The 22,892-nt window shown below is 40.0% G+C and overlaps 1 protein-coding gene across 6 annotated transcripts in view; it reads right to left on the bottom strand.

Annotated features, from left to right (window-relative positions):
• Positions 1-22,892, bottom strand: part of KLHL13 (kelch like family member 13) — a 118,931-nt gene that overhangs the window by 13,472 nt on the left and 82,567 nt on the right. For all 6 annotated transcript variants that reach the window (XM_084639677.1, XM_084639674.1, XM_084639676.1 and 3 more), the window contains 3 exons: positions 22,329-22,461; positions 21,846-22,042; positions 5,826-6,621 (listed from right to left, as the gene is read on the bottom strand). In XM_084639677.1, coding sequence (XP_084495803.1) covers positions 5,826-6,621; positions 21,846-22,042; positions 22,329-22,461 — 1,126 coding nt within the window. The remainder of the gene's footprint in view (positions 1-5,825; positions 6,622-21,845; positions 22,043-22,328; positions 22,462-22,892) is intronic.

Below are 22,892 nucleotides of genomic sequence, written 5' to 3'. Positions count from 1 at the left end.
TTGCTACCCGCCGATCCAGCGGGTAGTGTAGACCTACCCTGAGATTCCAAGCTCCATCCCAAGTGAGAACACCCACATGGCCATTTTTAGCACTTGATCTACTAGCACAAGTCTGCGGACCTGGGCTGGGAGGCTCACCCCCCAGATACACTGTAGACATACCTCTTAGAGGACTACTGTCCCCGTACATGGGTATTCCAGCACTGGGAAACTGAACTCTACTTTGTTCCCACTTGTAGGATTTTCATTTGATCATCCTGTCAGAGAGGAGAGTGTAGGACCTGTTCTTATAAAGTGCTGCATCTTTTTCACAAATATAGCATAGTGATGGTTCCCTTATAAATACTGTTACTACTCCTACTAGAAAAAAGAAAAGGAGGACTTGTGGCACCTTAGAGACTAACCAATTTATTTGAGCATAAGCTTTCGTGAGCTACAGCTCACTTCATCGGATGCATACCTACTACCATACTCCTACTAGCAGTCTGAAAGGATCTCTCATACAGCATTCTCTTTGGGATTCGAGTTACTGTCGCAGAGTGACCCAGCTGGGATACTACTGAGGGTTTTTACAGTTGTTACCACCATTTATAAATTTTACAAGGACAATTCTCTGAATAAACAAATCTGAAAACCACTGCTCTCTCAGCTGTCACATAGCTGGTGTTCCATTCCCATTCCAGAGAATTGTTTTGTTTGCGTATCTCTTCAATTAACTAGGCCTCACAACTGAAATTTCCATGCTGCTCTTTTATGTTCTCTCATGAAAATCCAATATTCTCTGCGCCCTGTGTATTGTATTATGACTTGATATCAATACAAGGTGATGTTTTGTATTAGTATACTTAAAAATACATATGAAAGTACACTAGATCCCACTCACAAGGTGGCATATAAAACTAGTTATTGGAGAACCCAGAATCTCTGGAGTTTTGGATATGTTGAGATTAACCATCGAAACTTCAGGATGCTTATCTAGACCTGTACCACCACCCCAGCCAGGCCACATGATTCTCACAATACAGCCACTCTTTCTCCCAACAAGATATGGCTACCCCTATTTATCTTCAAGAAAGGGAGCCTATTATCAATCTACCAGCATTTATCATGATTGGAGATTATATACCCTCTGATCTCTCAGGTTTTTCTGTAAGACACCTCCCAATTTGTCTTCCACACCTTCTTTCCTTTGGAGTCTTCCTTTTCTCGGTCACCTCCTCTGTTTGTTCCGACAGATACACTTCCTGGAGTGTTCTCCCTTGATTCTGGCTTCCCTTCTCTATCCATTAACATCCCCACTTAACCAGCCATATCTAATTTCCATGCACAATTGGGGTAATTATATGCTCAAATCAGATGTAGAGCTGTCCATAGCCCTGCACTTCTGCTGTTTTGAAAATGAGGCCTTAAAGAAACCCATTACAATTTTAGGTATTTGAGGTCTTTGCCAAATTCCAATTCTGGTAACTTCCCTTTGAAGGTTTCAAATGGGTACTAGTATGCATTGTTAAATTACTATTATCATCATCTTACTACTAGTGAAAAACAGACATTTCTATGGTGAAAAGTAATACTACACAGTTCTAATAAGCTTAAAATATTTGAGAAATGTTTTGGGTACCATGTCTGAAAGACCCCATAGATGTATCCCTTTTATTATTGATTAAAGGAGACTTTTTGAAAAGGATAGATATTCTAATAACTTTGACCCTTAGACCCTGCTGTGCCTGAAAGGGACGGTAAATTAGTCAGTACCACAGAATTGACTAGAGAGAGTTTAACATCTAGAGAGCCAATATTTAAAGCTGATCTCCTTGGAAAGTTGAATTCAAGTTTTCAGAAATTCATATCACATATAATAACTAAGAAGTTGAAATCAGTTTGAATCCAGGAGGGCAAATTCCATAATAGTTTTCCAATGCACATTTAACCTGCTTATTTATGAAAAGTTAGGATTTTTTTTTATTGGGGTGAAGAGAGAGCTAAACTGGATTTCAGATCTTTAGACTGCCAGTTTTTATGGAAGGAAAAATTAAAGTGAAACATGAGTTGGACAGCAATTCATGGGAAGAAAAACAGAATATTTCAGTCCCCAAATCAAACTCCTAGGCAACCAGAATACCTAACATTTATATAGAGCTTTTCATGCAAAAGGATCAAAATCGCTTTGCCAGCTGTACATGTAAATCACTGCAGCAGTTTAACAGTACTTCTACACAAAAGTTTAAACAGAATATTCTTCATTTCCGGTCTTAAACTGAGACTGCAAAGGAAATTTAGGTCAGAATGTTATCGCTTGAGATCGGTTCAGTGCTCTCTATAACTTCAAAGCCTGGTCTCCATGCAGTTTAACAGAAGATGTGATTTGATACTGATTTAGTTAAATTGCTGCAACTTTGTGTATGGACACTGACATGAGCAGTCTCATGTATATCAATCTAATCAATGTCTTAGATCAACTCAAACCACTGTATTGGAGTCAGGGAAAGTATGAGACTGGGATTTTATGACTTTGCTATTTATACAGCAGACTCTAGGTAGAGATAACCACTTTACATGTGAGATCTTGATATGGCCCTGGGCATGTAAAAAGTACTTTAAAAAAAAATGAAGAACATTTCTCCTCGAGGTCAGCTGGAATCACCAACACAAAATGGTTCCAATGGATAAATCCTACATGCTCAGGGAAGAGGTAAAAACTTTTGGCTTCTAGCATAATGCATGAGGAGATGATCAGCCTCCAAGTGGGTTCTCCACGAGCACGCAAGTCTTACCTGTAAATGCATCAGTTCCCACAACCCACAATTAAATCAAAGAGAGCTGTGGAGATGATACAAATTAGGGTTGCCAGGTGTCCGGTTTTCGACCAGAACTCCCAGTTGAAAGGGATCGTGGTGGCTCTGGTCAACACTGCCAAGGTTCGCTGACCAGGCCGCTAAAAGTCCAGTTGATGGTACGGGAGGTGGGGGTGGGGGTAAAGGCACGCTCTCTGCCTGCCCAAGCTCTGTGCGGCTCCCAATGCGGCCATCATGTCCGCCTCCTAGGTGGCCCCCGCCCTGAGCGCCGACTCTGCAGCTCCCATTGGCTGGGAACCGTGGTCAATGAAACTGTGAGGGCAGCACTAAGGGTGTGGGCAGAGTGCAGAGGTCCCTGGCCCCTCTGACTAGGAGCTGGACATGCCGTCCGCTTCTGGGAGCAACTTGAGGTAAGCGATGGATAGACAGAGCCGCAGCCTGAACCCCCTCCTGCACTCCAACCACCTGCCCCAGGTTGGAACTCCCTCCTGCATCCTAACTCCCTCCCAGAGCCCACAACCTTCCCGCCCCTCCCCAACCCTCTCCCCCAGCCCTGAGACCCCTCCTGCACCCAAAACCCCTCGTCCCCGGCCGCACCCCACCCCACCAGCCAGTGCCTGTAACCCCCCACCCCCCCCACACCCAAACCCTGAACCCTTTCCCACACTCTGAACCCCTTGGCCCCAACCCGGAGCCCCCTCCTGCACCCCAAACCCCTCATCCCCGGCCCCACACCAGAGTCCACACCCACAGCCAGAGCCCTCACCCCTTCCCACACCTCAACCTCCTGCCCCAGCCCTGTGAAAGTGAGTGAGGGTGGGGGTGAGCGAATGATAGAGGGAGGGAGAATGGAGTGAACAGGAGGCGGGGCCTTGGACAAGGGATGGGGCAAGGTGTTTGCATTAGGGTTACCAACTTTCAAATCGTACAAAACCAAAGGAAAAGGACATCTACAAGCTATTTAATCTGTGGTGGCAGACAGCAAAATATAGTACTGCAGGAACATCTATGTATGCAAGTCTGATTAAAGCTCCTTAAGTGTCTGCTGGAACTGAAAATTAGAGTTTAAGGCCAGAAGAGACCATCAAGTCTGACTTGTATATCACAGACCATTAAGTTTCACCCAGATATCCCTATATTGGGCTCAATCACTTCAGTTAGACCAAAGCATATCAGTTCTCAGGAGACTTAACTGTTGTGCGCCACAAGCAGAGAAAAGGAGAGACTAAGGTGCCACCCATGCCAAGTAACAGGCAGAATGGATTATCCTCCTAGGGTGAACCATTAACATGGGTCCTCCACTGAAGCCCAGGTGCTCTGACACTAGTTCACACAAGTGAATGATGGTAGATATTCATTAATTATACAATAGGTACACTCACAAGACACTAAACTTTTACTGCACGTTGCACTACCAGGCAGATGAAGTGAAAAGTTACCAATCATGATCATTTTAGCTAGAAATGCATTTAGATATAAATCATGAAATGGTTGCAAGAAATAACCAAGTTATGTTAAACACACAGTTTTTAACATATTATAACACCAAAAAAATCACAAAAATCAATTCTGCTATTCAAACTTTGCTGAAAGAATTACAAGTCTACAACTTTAGCACTCCATGCTTCCCAAACAGGACGTTTATTATATGACTAGGAAATCCATTGCAGATTATCTGAATTTTGCAGATTTGTAGATGAGTAAAATGGGGGAAGGGGAGAGAGAATCAGATGCTACATCACATTTCTGATTAGTTTAAATTAAGACAATACTTCACAGTACATTTATAAAATACACTGCAGTATATCCATAAAAGTAATGAAGTTTTTGTAACAGGAGATTTCACCACAAAGCCAGGTCTGCTGCCAAGTACCTGCTGTGAATGGGGATGAGACAGAGAGACTGCAAGCTTAAATAAAGCATCTGTATGTGTACACTTACTTAAATCACACTAAGTGAAATTCTATTATGCAATCAGAAATGTGAAGTATAATACTGTATCTCATTATTGTATTTCTAATGCACAGAGACAAAATTTACAAATGGGTACATATAGTCAAATCTATGTATCAACTCTGAACACCACCAGCTTTTGGAGAGAAAGATTAATCTTACATTTCTGATGGTTTATGCTAAATTAAAAGTAACTAGCTACTGCCTGATCATTTTTTATTCCTTCTAATTTTTATTTAGACCTTTTTTTCTCCAAGTAAAATGAATTACAATTTTTGGCAAAGAGGGAGTGAAGAAAGGAGGATTAATAGGAAGTGAGACACTTAACCATGAGGTGCAGAGATTATGGAAAAGAACAAGTAATTTTTAGTGACAAACAAGTGGAGTGTGTCAGAACATTTTTAGTCTCACAGATAAGCTATTGGCTTGTCTTTAAGCAACAAAGATGTTTAAAACACTGATATTCCAAAATCACTATTGCAATTACTGCAAGAAAAAGTCACATCTTTTGAGAGCAACTGCACAGATTTCCTACAAGTATAACAGATATTCTTATCCAAATAAAAATGTGTTAAATTATTTTGGCTTACATGATATATGAGGTTACTAAATCATGATGTGTTTGAAAAGCAACTTATATAGAGGCAGAACTAGAAAAGGTTAATCTATTTGCAAGCAAACATTTCTTCAGTCAAATATTTAAAGCTCCTTCTAAAGAAACTTTGCAAAACTCAGTAAAAGCTTACACAAACATTTAAATAAATGGCAGTGAGCATTTTTTTTAAATAGTTTGATGCTAAAGATGAAAACACTGGATATTACATATCTAAATCAGTCAGCAACATGTCACTTTATTCTACAAGTTAAATTTATTTTGAACTTCCTTCACAAAAGTGTACCTGAAATTCACTGACCGTGTCCAAATTAGCATCTCTATAGATGCTGCTGGAAAGAAATAACTTAATTTGTTTTCAAATTAGGATACTTGTTTTTCTCTCCCTTTTCCACAGAACAGCATAATTTTAAGACCTGAAAAGAAAGACAAAAATTCATACATTCAAGATAAAATACACTTACCTAGTTCACCCGCTGCATTTCGACCACCAACTGCATACAAATGTCCTTTGAGGGCACTTAGGTGGAAGAAGGTACGCTTTTCATTTAAAGATGCAACTTGCATCCATTTATTATAGCGAGGATCAAATCTGAAGACCGTGTCAACCGCAGTTTTTCCTTTTGTGTCGTAATTGCTCTGTCCACCAACTACATATAGAAAGTTTCCAATCACAGCAATGCCATGCTGGTATCTTGGTGCATCCATGGGAGCTAATGATTTCCATTCATGTGCCTTTTCATCATACATCCGTAATTCTTTGCTGACAACCAGTTGCTGCCTTAACACTCCCCCCAATGTTACTAAGTGAGTATTGTCTGATCGAATGGCAGTTCTCTCTGACTGCATGACTGGTTGCATGTACGGCATCATTTGGTAATTGCTGGCTTCCAAAAGCAAATTCACACATGTATTGTCAGTTCTCATGAAATCCACTGTTTGTACATAATTAATAAGATCCTGTGGTGTCATCAGTGGAAATCTGATGTTCTTCATTAGTTTTGCAGCATATTCCATTCGAGGCTCCTCATACCGTAGCCAGCGACAAGCAGCCTTGAAGAGTTCGAGCTCAGTGCAGTGCTTAAGGCTATTGCTTGAAAGCACAAAGGCAAGACGTTCAAAGGGGAGTTTCACAAACTCACCAGTACTTAATAATGCGGGGAAGTTCTTCAGGATGAAATTATTAACGTATTTATCCACTTCTGTAAGATTGTACGTATTGGCAATCCGCCCAACCTCGACACAATTTTCCAAAGAAACCTATTAAGGGAGTAGAAAGAGGAATCAAAACACTTTTTCCTAATTTGATGTTCATTTAGCCATATTAGGATAATACACAATTTAAGGAATACGGTGGAGCCAGCAATATTTGCATCATTTTGCAATGCTCAAGGTGATTTACGCATATGAGCAAATAAATATTCAGTCAGATGTGTATATTCATGATTGCGAGAATTGATCCAGTAAGGTATTTGTTGTTTTGAAGAAAAAAATAAGACTACTGGAGAACAGATGGCATATATTAATTATACGTCAGATCTAATATAATAAAATGATGATACATAGCAATTATAAAGGCACTTTATCTTCAAAGTGCTCTGCAAACATCCTTATATGTTTGGAATGGGGAAAGTGTGGTAAGAGTAGGGATGCATAGCTCTGTCAGAGTGAATCATCATGTGAACTGGGGTTTGGCCTCAAATTCCTAACACATGCCCATGCTCATTCAATTACTCCATCACCCCCCCTCATTAATTTTTGTTTACCACAAAATAAGACGTACTATTTTGTGACTACTCTCCTCCACACCTAAGCCACCCTCCATAAACAGTACCCACAGTACATATATTTTTACTATGCAAGATGTTCCCTAAGAAACATTCATTTGCACACGATGGTAACCCTATACAAAGCAATAGCAGGAAAATAATAGTTAAGAATTTAGTGATTAGACAGGTTAACATGCCCCAAAGCACAGAAATGTCTACAGTTCAAAATCTCCTGATCAAAATTAATAGTAACAAAACCAGAAAGTGTTTGAAAGAAACACAGCCTGTTTCTCCAATGCTACACATTTCATTCAGTCAGCCTTTACTCTGAATTTTTAATTCCTTAGGTATGTTCTTTATAAAAGATTACTTGTGCACCATAACCAGGCTCTGAAGGATTCAGTTTTTATGGGTACATATTGATAAATGTTGATTTTACCGTACACACAAAAACTGTATAGGGAAATATTTTTGTCAATCAAAATTTACAAAGAGGCAAAGTAAGAAAATGCTGCTTGAAAAATTATTAGGGTTTGATTTAAGGATATTTATTGTGTATATTTTGAAGCGTGATGTAGACAATGTGTGTTTTAACAGTTATAAAGCTTCAGCTTTTTGAATCTCTGCTGTCGGCTGTCATTAAATAATTGTCTGACCTCCACTGCAGGACTCCTCATAATTTTGTACAACTGTGAATATTTAAAAAGATAAAAATCTAAAAAAAAAATTCTTCAAAATAAACTGATATCTGTCAAAATTATCAAAAACTAAAAATTGAATTCTGCCAAGCCTAATTATAATGTATAAAAAACTGTTAATTTTAAAGCTTAGTTTCAATAATGAGTATGTGGTGTACTGAAAGACTTAGTATACACCTACACAGCAATTAGACTACGGCTGGACTATGCCAGCTGACAGGCTGCGGAGCGGTTTCATTGCTGTGAAAATTTCTGGGCTCAGGCTGGAGCCCAGGCTCCAGGACCCGGTGAGGGGAATCTCACTATATTTGTTTTTTTCTTAAAGCCCCAGCTCAGAGTCATGAGAATGTCGGTATTTTTTAAAATAAGTTTTTACCTTTATGGTCAGGGGAAAAAGCTGGACAACATCACCTGAGTGTAGCCTAAAGACTCAGAGACCAGAAAACACAGAAAAAGAATCCATACATGTTTGATATTTTGGAGCCTGACTCATGATTGTTGAATGCTTGGGATTAGCAGTACTGCAAGGCCCATTAGAACCCCAGGATACTTGGGTTTTTTCAGAGATTTTGTCCAGGGAAATAGCAGAAGGTTTGAAGTCAGAAACATAAGTGGCCCATTTGTTTAGGTTCATCACATACAATCTTATCAATATCATGTGCATGTCATTCTTGAGTGTGGCACTGCCCCTTCAACATTTGACCAATTTACAAATCAGCAAACTGTAGTGGTGATGACGTTTTTTCCTCACCAGAAACCGGGCCTAAGAACTCATTTTACATAGGCCACTGGAGAGCTACCAAATGATAATCTTCATTCACAGATGGCCTGCAATGCCCTCTAACAAGTGAGAGGTAAAAGGTTCCATATTCCATTGTTAATATTCTGTAAAACCAAGCCCTATAACTGTTTTCTGGTTTGTTTTTTTTTTAAACTAGAACATTAACTGGGTGGCAGGCTAACAAGATTTATACAGTAAAATGCTGATACATTATATACTTGAATTAAACTTGCTTTATAGTTGTTAGGAAAGAAGTACAAAACTGTTAATTCATTATCTAGCTTTTGATATAAACTAATAATCACCTACAGAGTATTCTATGAAACTTGACAAACATTTTTATTTTATTTTTCCTTTAAAGTTTGTCAGTATCAAGCCAATTTCTATACGTTTTCCTCATAGGCTTCATAATTACTTAAATTAGTGGCAAATTGAGGGGAACTATACACTGTGATACAGGAGGGCCAGGGAGTAGTGGGAGAGTGCTAGATATATAAGCTCAAGGCTATTAAGGTGTGGTTCCCTGTAAACTAGGGAAGGTGGCTGCAGGTTAACTGGAGCACCTGCAGTCAATTAAGGCCCTGTTAGGAACCTAATAAAACCCCCTGCATCAGGCAGACAGAGGAGGAGGAGGAAGAAGAACAGACTGGAGCTTGGAGGTGTGTTGAGAGATTTGGAAGACCTGAGAATTGGAGTAAGGGGGACCCTGCCCAGCAGAACAGGGAGACTCCCTTCCCCCTAGCATCTAAGGACTGAGGGTAACCCCACCTAAGGGGGATGAAGGTAAGAAACCCACAGGGGTTGAGAGGGGCTGGGACTCAGAGCGAGGAGCAAAAGGTAGCATCTTGGCTCCCCACCAAGAAAAGCGCAGGACCCACCAAACTAAAATTGGCTACCTTGCCACAACACACTACATTAATTTAACACTAGTGTAATTGGGAGAAGTTTCAAGTTATATAATAAAAATGAAACAAAAACAAATGGGAGAACCATACTAATAAAGCAGCCAATTCATGGTGTCCCACAACTCAATGGCACTGCAGTCTGTCATAACACCATTTTCTGTCTGTCCTGCCCTCCTTTGGAAATAATCCTGCATCTTTCTATTTGCATGCAAGTTCTCTCATTGGATAGCTGTGTTTTAGCATGTACCTTGATATATAAAAAGAAAAGGAGTACTTGTGGCACCTTAGAGACTAACCAATTTATTTGAGCATAAGCTTTCGTGAGCTACAGCCCACTTCATCGGAGCGGGGATGCAGCATGCTCAGGGGAGGAGGCGAAGAAGAGGCAGGGCTGGGGATTTGTTGAAGGGGTTGGAATAGGGGCAGGAAGGTGGTGGAGTTGGGGTAGGGGTTGGAATGGGGGCAGGGCCGGGGACAGAGGGGGAGCTTTAACGGACATAATTCTAAAAGTACATGCGTGTTTTGTCGTTTGAGTGAGGTGCACTACTGAGTGTTTATATTTTATTAAAATCCCTCTTTGCATTATGGTTTTTAAAAAAGTGAATACATTGACTTTTAATAGCATACTATATTCTTTTTTTTTCATTTTTGACTATACTTTTGTATCATTGTCTGAAAAGGTTTCAGTGATGTGGCCCTCGGGCCAATGTACTAGCCCTCATGTGGCCCTCGTGGTGATTTGAGTTTGAGATCCCTGCTTTAAATCAAATGCAGGGCAAAAGAGGTACAGGTAGGTATCCTGGAAGTTTATGTTGCACTGGAACATGCAGACAGAGTAGAGTGCATACCTGTTAGAAAGTTTTAACATGTAGATTTTTAAGATAAATTTGTTTTTAAACTAGAACATTTAAATCTTGTTTTTGTGTTTGATCTAATTAATATCCATAATGCACTTGTAACCTTTAGTTGTGAATTTTACAATTCCTGTTTGACTCCTCCATCATCCATTCTGTATGTTGCTACTGTTTGTATGCTACTCTGCTAAACACTATCTGCAGGTCTCAAAACAGACCATCTCAAATCTATTCTGCAAAATATTTACTCTTTAAATTTAAATAGTTTTAATGGTTTAATTGATTACTTGGTCTAAATCTGATCTATTACAACTTTATTGTGCATAATCCTTTTAAGCATTATGATCAGTTATTCCCAAGGTGCATTAATGGGGTTGTGCCCTGTTCTGTGCTTGTCTTGATTAATAAATAAATTTCCTTTAACTTCAATTTTGATTAAAATGTTAAATATTTTCTTGAAAGCTACCTTTCCACTAGCCCAATTAGTAATTTTTTATAGAATTTTTTTTTCCCCGAGCATTGACAGCTACCAGGCTACATTATATTGTATAGACTAATCCTAGCTTGATTTACAGTATTCCTTTTTTTACAATATATAAAATATACTTTGTTTTCATCTGGAAAAAACCCTGACAAACAGCAGGGTGTCTAATAATTACTCACACTGAAATATTGAAAAATTGGACAAGATACAGTACGCAGATACTATCTTCTCCAAAATACTGCTTAGATACAGAGCAACGTACTTTATAGAATTTCATTTACATGATAATTTAAGTTCCTTTTAACTTTTATGGCTTATAACAGCAATGGTAGACACAGAAGCTGCTTCTATTGTATGGAACCCAAGAATAAAAGGGCTCATTAACAGGCACTGGAATATCTCAACCACTATTACTGGCCCCAACAGTGCTCCCAATGAAATGAATGGCAAAGCTTAATGACTTAAAGGAACAGCCTAAGGCAAAAGGTAAGATTTCTCTTACAAAAAAGATTATGAAATATTTGGACAGCAAAGACATTTTATACACAGACAGAGAGGGGCTATAATTGGACAAACACTAATAACTCTACCAGAAGGAGCTGAGGGAGAGTTCATTCCAAGTGAGCATTCTTTACACTTTGGATGTTTTTGCCTACATAGCAAAACAGTTCAAGTTAATTTGCTCATCAAACTAACCCCCAAAAGCTAAAACTTTTAGTTAAGAAGGTGCACATCAAGGGAGCAACCAGCTAGAGCAGTGGTTCTCAACCACGGGTCTGGGGTCCCCTGGGGGGCCACAAGCAGGTTTCAGGGGGACCACCAAGCAGGGCCAGCATTAGATTTCCTGGGGCCCAAGGCAGAAAGCTGAAGCCACCGCATGGGGCTGCAGGCCCTGGAACTGAAGCCGAAGCCTGAGCAACTGAGCTTTGTGGGGTCCCTGATGGCATGGGGCCCAGGCACTTGCCCTGCTTGCCACCCCTTAATCACGGCCCTAGGTTTTACATGCAGAAAAACAGCTGTGTCAGAGGTGGGCCATGGAGTTTTTATAGTATGTTGGGGGGGGGCCTCAGAGATAAAGTTGAGAACCCCGACCTAGAGAGCTGAAACGTATTATTGAGAAAAGTGGTAAAAAACACCTTTTTCCCCGCTAAAGTAACAGGACTCTCTTCTTTTCTAAGTTTCATGGCTTGGAAAGTGAATGGATGGTAGAGAGCTCCAGAGAAAATTATTGCAAGTAAAACAAGAGAGTCAAAGAAATAAGTAACTGATGATGGCAATCCCCAAAACCCAATGGAAAACTTAGCTGACTATAGGAAATTGGAAAAGGAGCAACAGAACACAAGTCTGAGGGTTCTGAGGAGATCATAGGATAATGACTCTGCAGCCGCAACTTGCACAGAAAACCTTAATTCCTCACTGCTGAACTTGGGAGCAAAATCTTGAAATCTCTTTTCCTCCCAGTTTTTTGCCTGGTTTCCCACATAGAGAAGTTCAGAACTTAAATGCCTTTTTCACAAAATAGGGGTTCAGGCCAGCTCAGGAATTGGACTGACTCACCTTCACCCGCACAGAACTTATGGCTGGGTAGATCCAGAAGGCAAGTTAGAGGGGCACTTCTCGCTGAGCTACCAGCCTCAGGAACCCAGGATTTTTAGTGTGAAGCTTCTTAAGCAATTGCACAATAACTGGATCCCTCACTCCCACCAAACCACCCAACATGCTTGTCATGCTTTGTATAGCTTTGGCCTTCCTCACCAAGCCTTCTAGTTGTCATGGGAAGGTATGCTCTTAAGTAGCTTCCTGAGACCTCCATCATTTGAAAGTCATTACAAAAATCCACAACATGGACATTCTTTGAAAGGACACAGCTTGACCTCAAACTCTTTCCGCTATGATCAGTCTGGGAGATTTTTTGAATGCTTTTGTTCTTTGCAGATATACGGCTAATGCGCACTGCACGTCGAGAAATGAAGCCTGCTCTAATCTGTAGATGCACGTGGCTTTAGAAAGAACACAGGTAAGTGAATTGACTAGTTCAGATGAAACAAACTACTGGGAGGGTGAATTTAGGATATAAGCATAATGAGACCTTGTCTCTATGGAATATAGTGTAAGGCAGATCCACCATCAGAGCTCCAAACTCACCCAGCCTCCTGGATGAGGTGATGGCTACCAGGAATGCAACCTTCATGGATAGGAGAAACATGTAACATGAAGTCAGTCGCTCGAAGGGAGGCTTAGTGAGCACTGAAAGAACAAGGTTCAGATCCCATTGAGAAGTAGGTTCTCTCAGAGCAGGAAAGGTTCTGATTAGACCTTCCCAGAATCTGTTGGCCAGTAGGTAAGTGAAAATTGAGTAACCCTGCGAAGGTGGGTTGTATACACTGACTTCTGCCAAGTGGACCCATAAAGAATTGATAAAAAGACCTGCTGTTCTGAAGGAAAGAAGATAGTCCAGAATAAATGGAATATCCACATCTTAGGGGATATACATTTTTATTGTTCCTAGATAAATGCCTCCTCTTGGCTATGCAGCATTTTCTAGTGGAATCCTTTCTACTGTAAGTAAGGATGTTTTGTACATCTTCAGAGTATGAACATTCTAGAGTCAACACCCATCCTAAAACCACCGTCTGAGATGGAGTGATTGGAATGTTTGATTTTGCCCTTTTCCTGGGTCAGGAGATCGGAAAAAGGCTGACTGGTCATCAGTGACTGAGGCAACATGAGAAGACTACTCAGGAACCAAAACTGTCTGGGCCAATGGGGGCGGTGAGGACAACTTGTGCCCTGTTCTAATGAATCTTCCAGAAGACCCAAGGTAGGACTGGTAAGGAAAAGAAGGAATACATTCAGATGGTTTGATCGTGGAAGAAGTAGAGCATCACCCTGACAGCAACATCCTCGGGCTCTGTAGCAGAAAGAGAGCCTGAGACATAAGCCTTTGTATTAAAGGCCTGGTATGAGGCAGGACCTGCATACAGAATTTGGCCAGAACAGGGCTAATGCTGCAAAAATACACATTCCTAAGTAGTGCTAGTCACAGAGTGCTCACACAAATTCATCCCAGTATCAAGTGGTACCAGAACATCCCAATATTAAGGATGGTACAAAAACATTCCCCAAGGATAACAGGAACACATTGACCCCTCCTAAAAGATAAGGTCAGGATGACAGTACATAATAGAAATGTTTTAATTGAACTAACATGTACAAAATGAAAAGGAGAACTTGTGGCACATCAGAGGGCAGTAACTAACTATGTCAAAGGGGCAGTAACAACGTGTTTGTATTGGGGTATAAAGATGTATCTCAGAGGGAGTATTTTTGGCCAACCTAGGAAGCAGTGGAAAGTCTGGCCACTCACTGAGCTGCATCCAGTGTCAGGGGCATACATGTCTTAATATCCTTGTAGAGTTTACCAGGTGCTATAAACAATATTTTGTTAACAATAAACCTGGCCAGGTGTTCATACCTTAACAGATCTTGTGGTCGTTGGGCAGTTGGCTCAAGGTCTGCTGTGGGCACAGAGCTGAGGCAGCACCCAGAAACAAACACACAGACACAGAGCTGAACATCTAACCACACTGGTGACCCACGACCACTGAGCTGGTAAGTAAATGAGCTGTCCTCTGTAGGAATCGCAATCTAACATGACAGAAAACCACAAGCTAGAGAATCTCCTTATCCCCTCCCTGCAAATCCTCACAAAGTTTGGACACTGAAGGTTCTGACCCCAGCCATGAGGCAGTAAGAAGGAACTGGAGAGTGATTGGAATGCCCCACTCTTTACTGCCTTGGTTGGAGGCATGAGGAGAGTGAGGGCACATGCGTGGAGCAATGGATGCTTCTTCCAGGATTCTCCGGCTCCAGGTGCATGGAGCACATGCATACGCTCAGTGTAATATACAAAGGGAGAACCCACTTGAAGGACAACATAAAATTATCACTGATAAAGTTTGCATATGACAAATAAATTGGGGGAGTAGTAAATAATGAAGATATGTCACTAATACAAAGCATTCTGGATTGCTAAGTAAGTTGTGTGAAAGCAAACAATATTCATTTTAATATAGCTAAATGTAAACATTTACAAAGAAAGCAGGCCACACATTTACTCAATGGGGGACTCTAACCTGGGAAGCTTGGTATGTTTACCCTAACACAATGAAGGCTGAGGGGAAATATGATTGCTCTCTATAAATACATCAGAGGGATAAACACCATGGAAGAAGAGGAGTTATTTAAATTAAGGGCCAACGTTGGCACAAGAACAAATGGCTATAAACTGGCCATTAATAAGTTTAGATTTGAAATTACATAAAGGTTTCTAACCACAGGAGGAAGTGAAGTTCTGGAACAGCCTTCCACGGGGAGTAAAAAACCTAACTTGTTTTAAGACTCAACTTGATATGTTTATGGAGGGGATGGTATGATGGAAGTATTCTTGTCAGCAAGTTAAAGAAGTACGGGCTGGATGAATGCACTATAAGGTGGGTAGAAAGTTGGCTAGATTGTCGGGCTCAACGGGTAGTGATCAATGGCTCCATGTCTAGTTGGCAGCCGGTGTCAGGGGTCGGTCCTGTGGCCAGTTTTGTTCAATATCTTCATAAATGATCTGGAGGATGGTGTGGATTGCACTCTCAGCAAATTTGCGGATGATACTAAACTGGGAGGAGTGGTAGATACGCTGGAGGGAAGGGATAGGATACAGAGGGACCTAGACAAATTGGAGGATTGGGCCAAAAGAAATCTGATGAGGTTCAATAAAGATAAGTGCAGGGTCCTGCACTTAGGACGGAAGAACCCAATGCACAGCTACAGACTAGGGACCGAATGGCTAGGCAGCAGTTCTGCGGAAAAGGACCTAGGGGTGACAGTGGATGAAAAGCTGGATATGAGTCAGCAGTGTGCCCTTGTTGCCAAGAAGGCCAATGGCATTTTGGGATGTATAAGTAGGGGCATAGCGAGCAGATCGAGGGACGTGATCGTCCCCCTCTATTCGACATTAGTGAGGCCTCATCTGGAGTACTGTGTCCAGTTTTGGGCCCCACACTACAAGAAGGATGTGGATAAATTGGAGAGAGTCCAGCGAAGGGCAACAAAAATGATTAGGGGGCTGGAACACATGACTTATGAGGAGAGGCTGAGGGAACTGGGATTGTTTAGTCTGCGGAAGAGAAGAATGAGGGGGGATTTGATAGCTGCTTTCAACTACCTGAGAGGTGGTTCCAGAGAGAATGGTTCTTGACTATTCTCAGTGGTGGAAGAGGACAGGACAAGGAGTAATGGTCTCAAGTTGCAGTGGGGGAGGTTTAGGTTGGATATTAGGAAAAACTTTTTCACTAGGAGGGTGGTGAAACACTGGAATGCATTGCCTAGGGAGGTGGTGGAATCTCCTTCCTTAGAAGTTTTGAAGGTCAGGCTTGACAAAGCCCTGGCTGGGATGATTTAATTGGGGATGGGTCCTGCTTTTGAGCAGGGGGTTGGACTAGATGACCTCCTGAGGTCCCTTCCAACCCTGATATTCTATGATTCTATGATGAGATTGCCTACAATGACATATGACCAATCCATGCCTGCTATTAGCAAATATTCCCAATGGCCAGAGATGAGATACTAAATGGGGAGGGCTCTGAGTTACTACACAGAATTGTTTCCCAGGTCTTTTTGGTGCGTCTTGCCCATATGAGCAGGGTCTAACTCATCAGCCTATTTGGGGTCAGGCAGGAATTTCTCCCTGGGTCAGATTGGCAGGGACCCTGAGGAGTTCTCACTTTCCTCTGCAGCATGGGGCCTGGGTCATTTGCTGGCTTGAAATAGAGTAAGTGGTGGATTCTCTGTAACTTGAAGTCTTCAAAACAAGATTTGAGGACTTCCATAACTCAGCCAGAGGTTATGTGCCTATTACAGGAATGAGTGGGTAAGGTTCTGTGGCCTGTGATGTGCAGGAGGTCAGACCAGATGATCATGATGGTCCCTTCTGGCCTTAAAGTTTATGAGTCTATGGTTAAGGTGTCACTTGATTACAATCTGTAAGCTCCTGCATGAAAAACAAATATTTGATAAGGAGCTCTTCAATCTAGCAGAGAAAGGCATAACATGATCCAATGGCTGTAAGTTAAAGAGAGAAAAATTCAGACTGAAAATAAGGTGTATATTTTTTACAGTGAGGGTAATTAATCATTGGAACTATTTATCAAGGGTTGTGGTGGATACTATATGCTGTAGGAATTATTTGGGGGCAATCCTATGCCCTGTGCTATACAGGAGGTCAGACTAGATGATCACTATGGTCCCCTTCTGGCCTTAGAATTTATGAAACTACCCCAAGACATTTTTGGAATAAAAATATTTCTGAAAATGGAGCGAATAAAAGCAAAACTTCAAAAGTTTTTCAGACCCCTCTCAGCCAGAATAGCACACCATAAAAGACAATAGTGTTAAACTTTTACTACAAATGCTTTAGCACAGTATTGAGCCCATCCAAAAACAGGAGGAACCCACAGAAAAACTTGAAACACTGATACCAGCATCTAATCAAACCTATGAGATGCGATCTCCACCTTCAATGAAATCTGTGAGAAAGTGGATAAAAAATTCCTTTAAATTGATCCTATTTAGAATAAACAAACAGCTGTTTCCCTAAAAGTATGATGAACAGCCCAATGCAGTATTCAAAAGGAGAGTGTACAGAACACAGTGAAACACACACAAAGCAAGGACCAGATGAGTACAAAAGCTCATTGGCTTTGCACTGGAAGAACATGCCACCACTAAAACTCAAGTTTCTGTTAGAGAGAAACTCTGCATAAGCATTGCCAAGAATTAGGCTAACTTTATTTCTGACATTGATTTAACTGTATATTGAAATCTTATTGCAACTTAAGGTTTATTAACTGCTTCTTTGTTCAAGCATGATGAGTTGGGACAGCATATTCTTGGAGAGGAGAATCTATTTACCTCAACCAATTTATGTGGATTTAACTTAAGATGTTTCATTAATCTGCCTAGCTCAAATTCTTTAAGCAAGTTGGTAAATTAGAAGACATGCCAAGATTGTAAATGAACTAAGATTGTTTAATTGCCTGCTTTTCTTTAGTATTTTCTTTGCAGAATAAATACTTCATTACTCACAACACTGAGTTTTTTGCTTGCTTAAGTCATAGTAAGATTCTGTGTAATACATAGTTACACCCCTCAACTCAAGAAACAACTTTTTATCTGATTTTTATTTCTCCAGCCTCCGATCTTAGTAATTCAGAGATAAGAGTATAAGGTGCTCAACATCCTACATAACACGCTCCTATCTTACTACTTTTAGAATAACTTTCTAGAAATGCAAACAGGCAATTCACACAGAGATCAAAAAACGCTGTAAATGGTTCAAGAAGAAATCATTCCAAAAGCAATGGAAAGAAGCTGAGAAAGGGAAGTTTTTGCAAGAAAAGGTTCCTAGTAAGAGTAGATTATGCAGTAGCCTGTCCTCCCAGAGGAGACATCAAATCTCCCTTTCACAGAACAGTATTCTTCTTATTTAACTGTATTTGCAGGAATTATCAGTTGCCCCAATTTATTTGGCCAAAACAGTTCAATCTTTTTTTGAACAGATAGAGCAGGCCAGCCAGCCATTCCTAAAGACAAAGCAGGGGAGGACGGGAAGAAAAGGGAAAAGGCCACCAGGCTGTCACTGTCCTTACTACAGAAAGAGGCGGTCAAAGCCAGGGTGAGGGGAGGGGTGAAAGGAATCTCCCCGCTTTTGCAATGTCTCCTTCATTTGAAGGGATGGGTGAGTCCTCCCTTCTTGCCTGAAGGCAGAAATGAGAGTCCTCTACCAAGGCTGGCTTCCCTGGGAGAGAGGGAGAGGGTAAGGACAGAAAGGAGGACTGACCCGAACCCCCACCCCTTCTCCCCACCGGATCTCCTCCACAGCTTCAGAGATCCAGGTTCATATACTAACTGATTTCCAGTCCACACTAAGGAACAACCATGAACCACCATAGGCTATATTGCAATCAGTAGCATGATTGGTACCACATTCAATCCTGACAAAGACTTATGCTATAACAGTTCTTGAAAATGGCTTCAAACACATTTACAAGCTCCAGGTAGATGGGGCCTTAACAGAACATGTATGTTCTCATATTCATATAGAAGAAAACACATACTCTAAAGTCAGAGTTAATCAGTTTCTCGTGTAAAAATTCCACTAGCAAATGTGTGTCAAAAATATGTCTGTTGTCACAAGCAAAAGGATAGATTGAGATACTAGTGTCTTTCAGCAAGATTGAATACTTAGCAAGTAGCTGAAAGCAGTATCTGATGCATGATACAGAGTATATGCTTATAAATCCTGAAGATAGGCAACGAACATCTATGAAACAGGTGGGGATTGGATTCCAAATGAGCATTAGATTTTCAAGATTCCTGAGTAACAAAATGTTTTCCCCAGTCCTCACTAACAGACATCATAGATGAGAGGCCTCTACTATTTCAATACACTTTTGCGGAACCCTATATTGGTAGTTCTGCTCGGGGCTTTCCTTAAATATGAAAAAAATCAAATTAATCAGACAACTCTCAAATATATGGTTAAAACTCAAGTGCACATACTTAACCCTTTCGTAAAACAATAATAATGGACTCTTGTTCACAAATCCACTGACTGCTGATCTCCAAAAACATCCACTTTCCTTTGGTGACCAGTCACTTGAGAAAATCATATTTGCAACACTGACACCATCACAAGCCTTATAAGAGAGAATTAAATCTAATTCTGATGAATTTATCTATATTACCACTTTGTCTAATATGCAGTAAAAATTTGCACTACCATACCCTACAGCTGCACAAAAAAAGGATGTTCATTTAAATTGCTTGCTTATTTTACTGAATTTATTACTATCTAATTATATGATCAAATATTCTAGCTAGATTTCCCTAGACCCTATTTCTGTCAGAGTCTTGTGAAGAGCTAACGTTTCAGAAGTTGGCAACTATTGAGAAGCACTCTGAAGGAACCTGTGGAAGTCAGCCTTTGGCTTTGTAGGTATTACCTATCTAAATGTAGTAAAACGCAAAATAATATACTCAGAAAATCTTGTCCACCGTACAAAAAAAAGACTCCCAATCTATCAACCCAACTCCCTCACTCAACTCCTGTATAAGCGATGTCCTCAGAGTTCTGACAGAATTATTTAACAAATAATTTAAATAAAAAGTCCGTACACTGTTGAGTAAGGATGGGGAAGTAAGCTCCAGAGGTGAGAATCCCTCACAGAGAACATTTTTCCTGCAGCCTCCTTTCTTATAAACCAGAAGGTTGTCAGCCTGAGGAACTTGCCGATTGTCTGCTGAGATCACTTTAATTGCAAAGAAATGTCAGCTTCAGTCCCTTTGTTTTCAATAGTCTTGTATTTACAAGGAAATGAAATTTGCTCTTAACACGTTAGGTAACACGGTAAAATCCTAGCATAGACAAGTTACAGTTTTAACACCTTAGTTGAGGTAAATCCCTAGTAGGGAACACAGGATCTACCTTGACCAGCTGTGTGTAAAAGGTACAACTTGTCTTATCCACATTGGGGTTTTTACACACATTAATGTGTGAGCTAACAAGTGAGCTTAAAAACAAACTTTCTCCTAGTGACGACATGGCCAATGGATTTTCCAGGACACCTCATTTTTCCACCTGTAGACATATTGCTACACAGAAGAAAAGTGTTTAAAACTGTGGTCACGTGTCATGGTCAGTGCTAGTATCCTTCCCACTCCTTGGGTTTTAAATGCTATTGTTTGTCTACATACACTGGGTGCTAAGTAGTGCTGTAAAATGCGTGAGTTTAACAATTATTGTAAAAGCACCACCCATACTCCTACTGCAGACAAACCCTTTTATGCTCTCTTTCAGGTCACAGCTAAGTGATGGGAAAAGCTCCAGAGATTCAGAAGTTGAGTCTCTCCAGATCTATGATTGTGTATACTTGCACACATCTCCCCCATCTTGCGATGCTGTGATTTTATTTTAAAAAACTGTTCAACCAAATAAGAGCAGTGGGATAACTTTGCTAAGCACTACATCTACAGAGCATATACAGATATATGATCTACATTTTATACTAAAAAAACTATACAAATGATCCTCTAATTCAAACTCTCCTCTTTTAGGTAAGCTTTAGTTAATGGGGAGAGAACAGAGACTATTAACTCACCTAGTTCTGCCCCTTACAAAACCTATTATTGAGGTCACTGTGATTAAACACTTAAGTATATATTCAAGGTAAAAGTTTTTTCTTTTAGTGTATTGTAGAAATATACAATGGTCACCACTAAAATCCTTATAATTACCTTCTCACGTAACTAACATTACTGTAGCATCCCCTACATATTCCCTGTAATCGGCTACAATGCACTTTGTTTAAAGAACATTATTGTAACCTCATCAACTCAAAGATAACACCGTAAAGATTTCAGTGACAACCACTGTAATTATGTGCTTCATATCCAACATAAGAAAATGTTATATACAAAACACGTACGTATAAAGATAATATGACAAATAATTCACTGTACAATAATGACTACGTTACTATAAATTCACAAAGTTACTTTCTTATGGTATGTTATAAAAAATGAGCATCAGTGAGAGAAATCCAGTAACCAACTAATGAAGTATGACTATGGTTTACTGGAATATAATTTTCCAGTTCATGCAGTAAAATTAGAAATTGCAACAAGTTCTTACAATTTTTAATGTGCCAGGATATTTAAATCACAAGCTTAGTGTGATTAGCGTTAGGTACAGTAAATAAGATTCAATTTTATGGTTCCTTTGAAGCTAGAGGAACTTACTGTATGTGAACCCAAGTTATCCAGTGTCATGCTTAAATCCTCGCCTATGGATATTACACAATCAATGTGCTTTAAAAAAAAAAAAAAAAAAAAAAAAAGAAGAGTCAGAACTTGAAACTAATGTCCAATCAAAATACCTTACCCCAGAGATCAGAAACACTTTACAGAAGTCCAAAACAGGTAAAATCTGCAAAAAACTGGCCGCTTCTAGAGTGTCCTGAAGGTTGTCCATATTAAGAGAAAGTTTTGCAGTGTAAATGAAATCAATAATCTTCTTTAGACCTATTTTGTTCACACCATGAAGCTTTATGCACATTAAATCTTGTTCCTTCATTCCACCTAAGAAAGAAATTAGATACATTAAAATGGGTTCTTCAATTACATTTGAAAGAGTTCACTCTAATAATATACGTATTCTTACACAATTAAAAAGCTGATTTAATTCATTTGAACTTTAATTTCAATTAAATGAAAAGATTTTTATTTTTTTATGATTATGATAGTAATATTATGTGGAAGGAAGTGTTTGACCTAGTATTATGTTACACATATTAGAATATCTGACACCAAAGACATGTTTAAAACAGCTCAGAGTCCAAATCTATTACAGAAACAAAAGCACTACCTGTGAACATAGCCTTGAAGTAATCACTAGCTGATGCCATCATAGCTCGGTGAACGGGAAATACTTCATCACCATCGCCTGGTACTAGCGTCACATCGCAAAGTAAACCTTCTACTCGCAGCTGGTCAAAACCCTAAAACAAGATCACAACCTGAACTATTCAGTCATCTTGAAGCGGAAAGTAAACGTTTGTTTGGATTTCTTTAAGGGAAGTTATTTATTTACTTTAAGATTGTCTACGCTCCTTGACAAGTGCTGGAAACTGAAGTCTGACTAGTGGTCTTCCATACTATAACCATCATGTGCTCAGACTTTAAAGTATAATCAAATCATTCAAAAACTTAAATCAAACAGAACAATTCAATTAGTCTCCATGAGTGACTACGGAGTGCACAGTACAGTATGACTGAGTAAGTGTTCTTAATCATAAAACAAAGATAGATTTGTTCAGAAAGGGCATGGTTTTTGTCCACTTATTCTCCAGATGTAAATGGTTTCAGGTAGGAACTGACATTTGCCCATTTGGATCAGCATCACTTCTCAGAAAAATATAACATGTGCAGG

Source organism: Lepidochelys olivacea (genome assembly GCF_965140295.1).
Source record: "Lepidochelys olivacea isolate rLepOli2 genome assembly, chromosome: 9".
In the NCBI taxonomy this organism is placed as follows: domain Eukaryota; kingdom Metazoa; phylum Chordata; order Testudines; family Cheloniidae; genus Lepidochelys; species Lepidochelys olivacea.
This window is presented reverse-complemented; position numbering and strand designations above follow the sequence as displayed.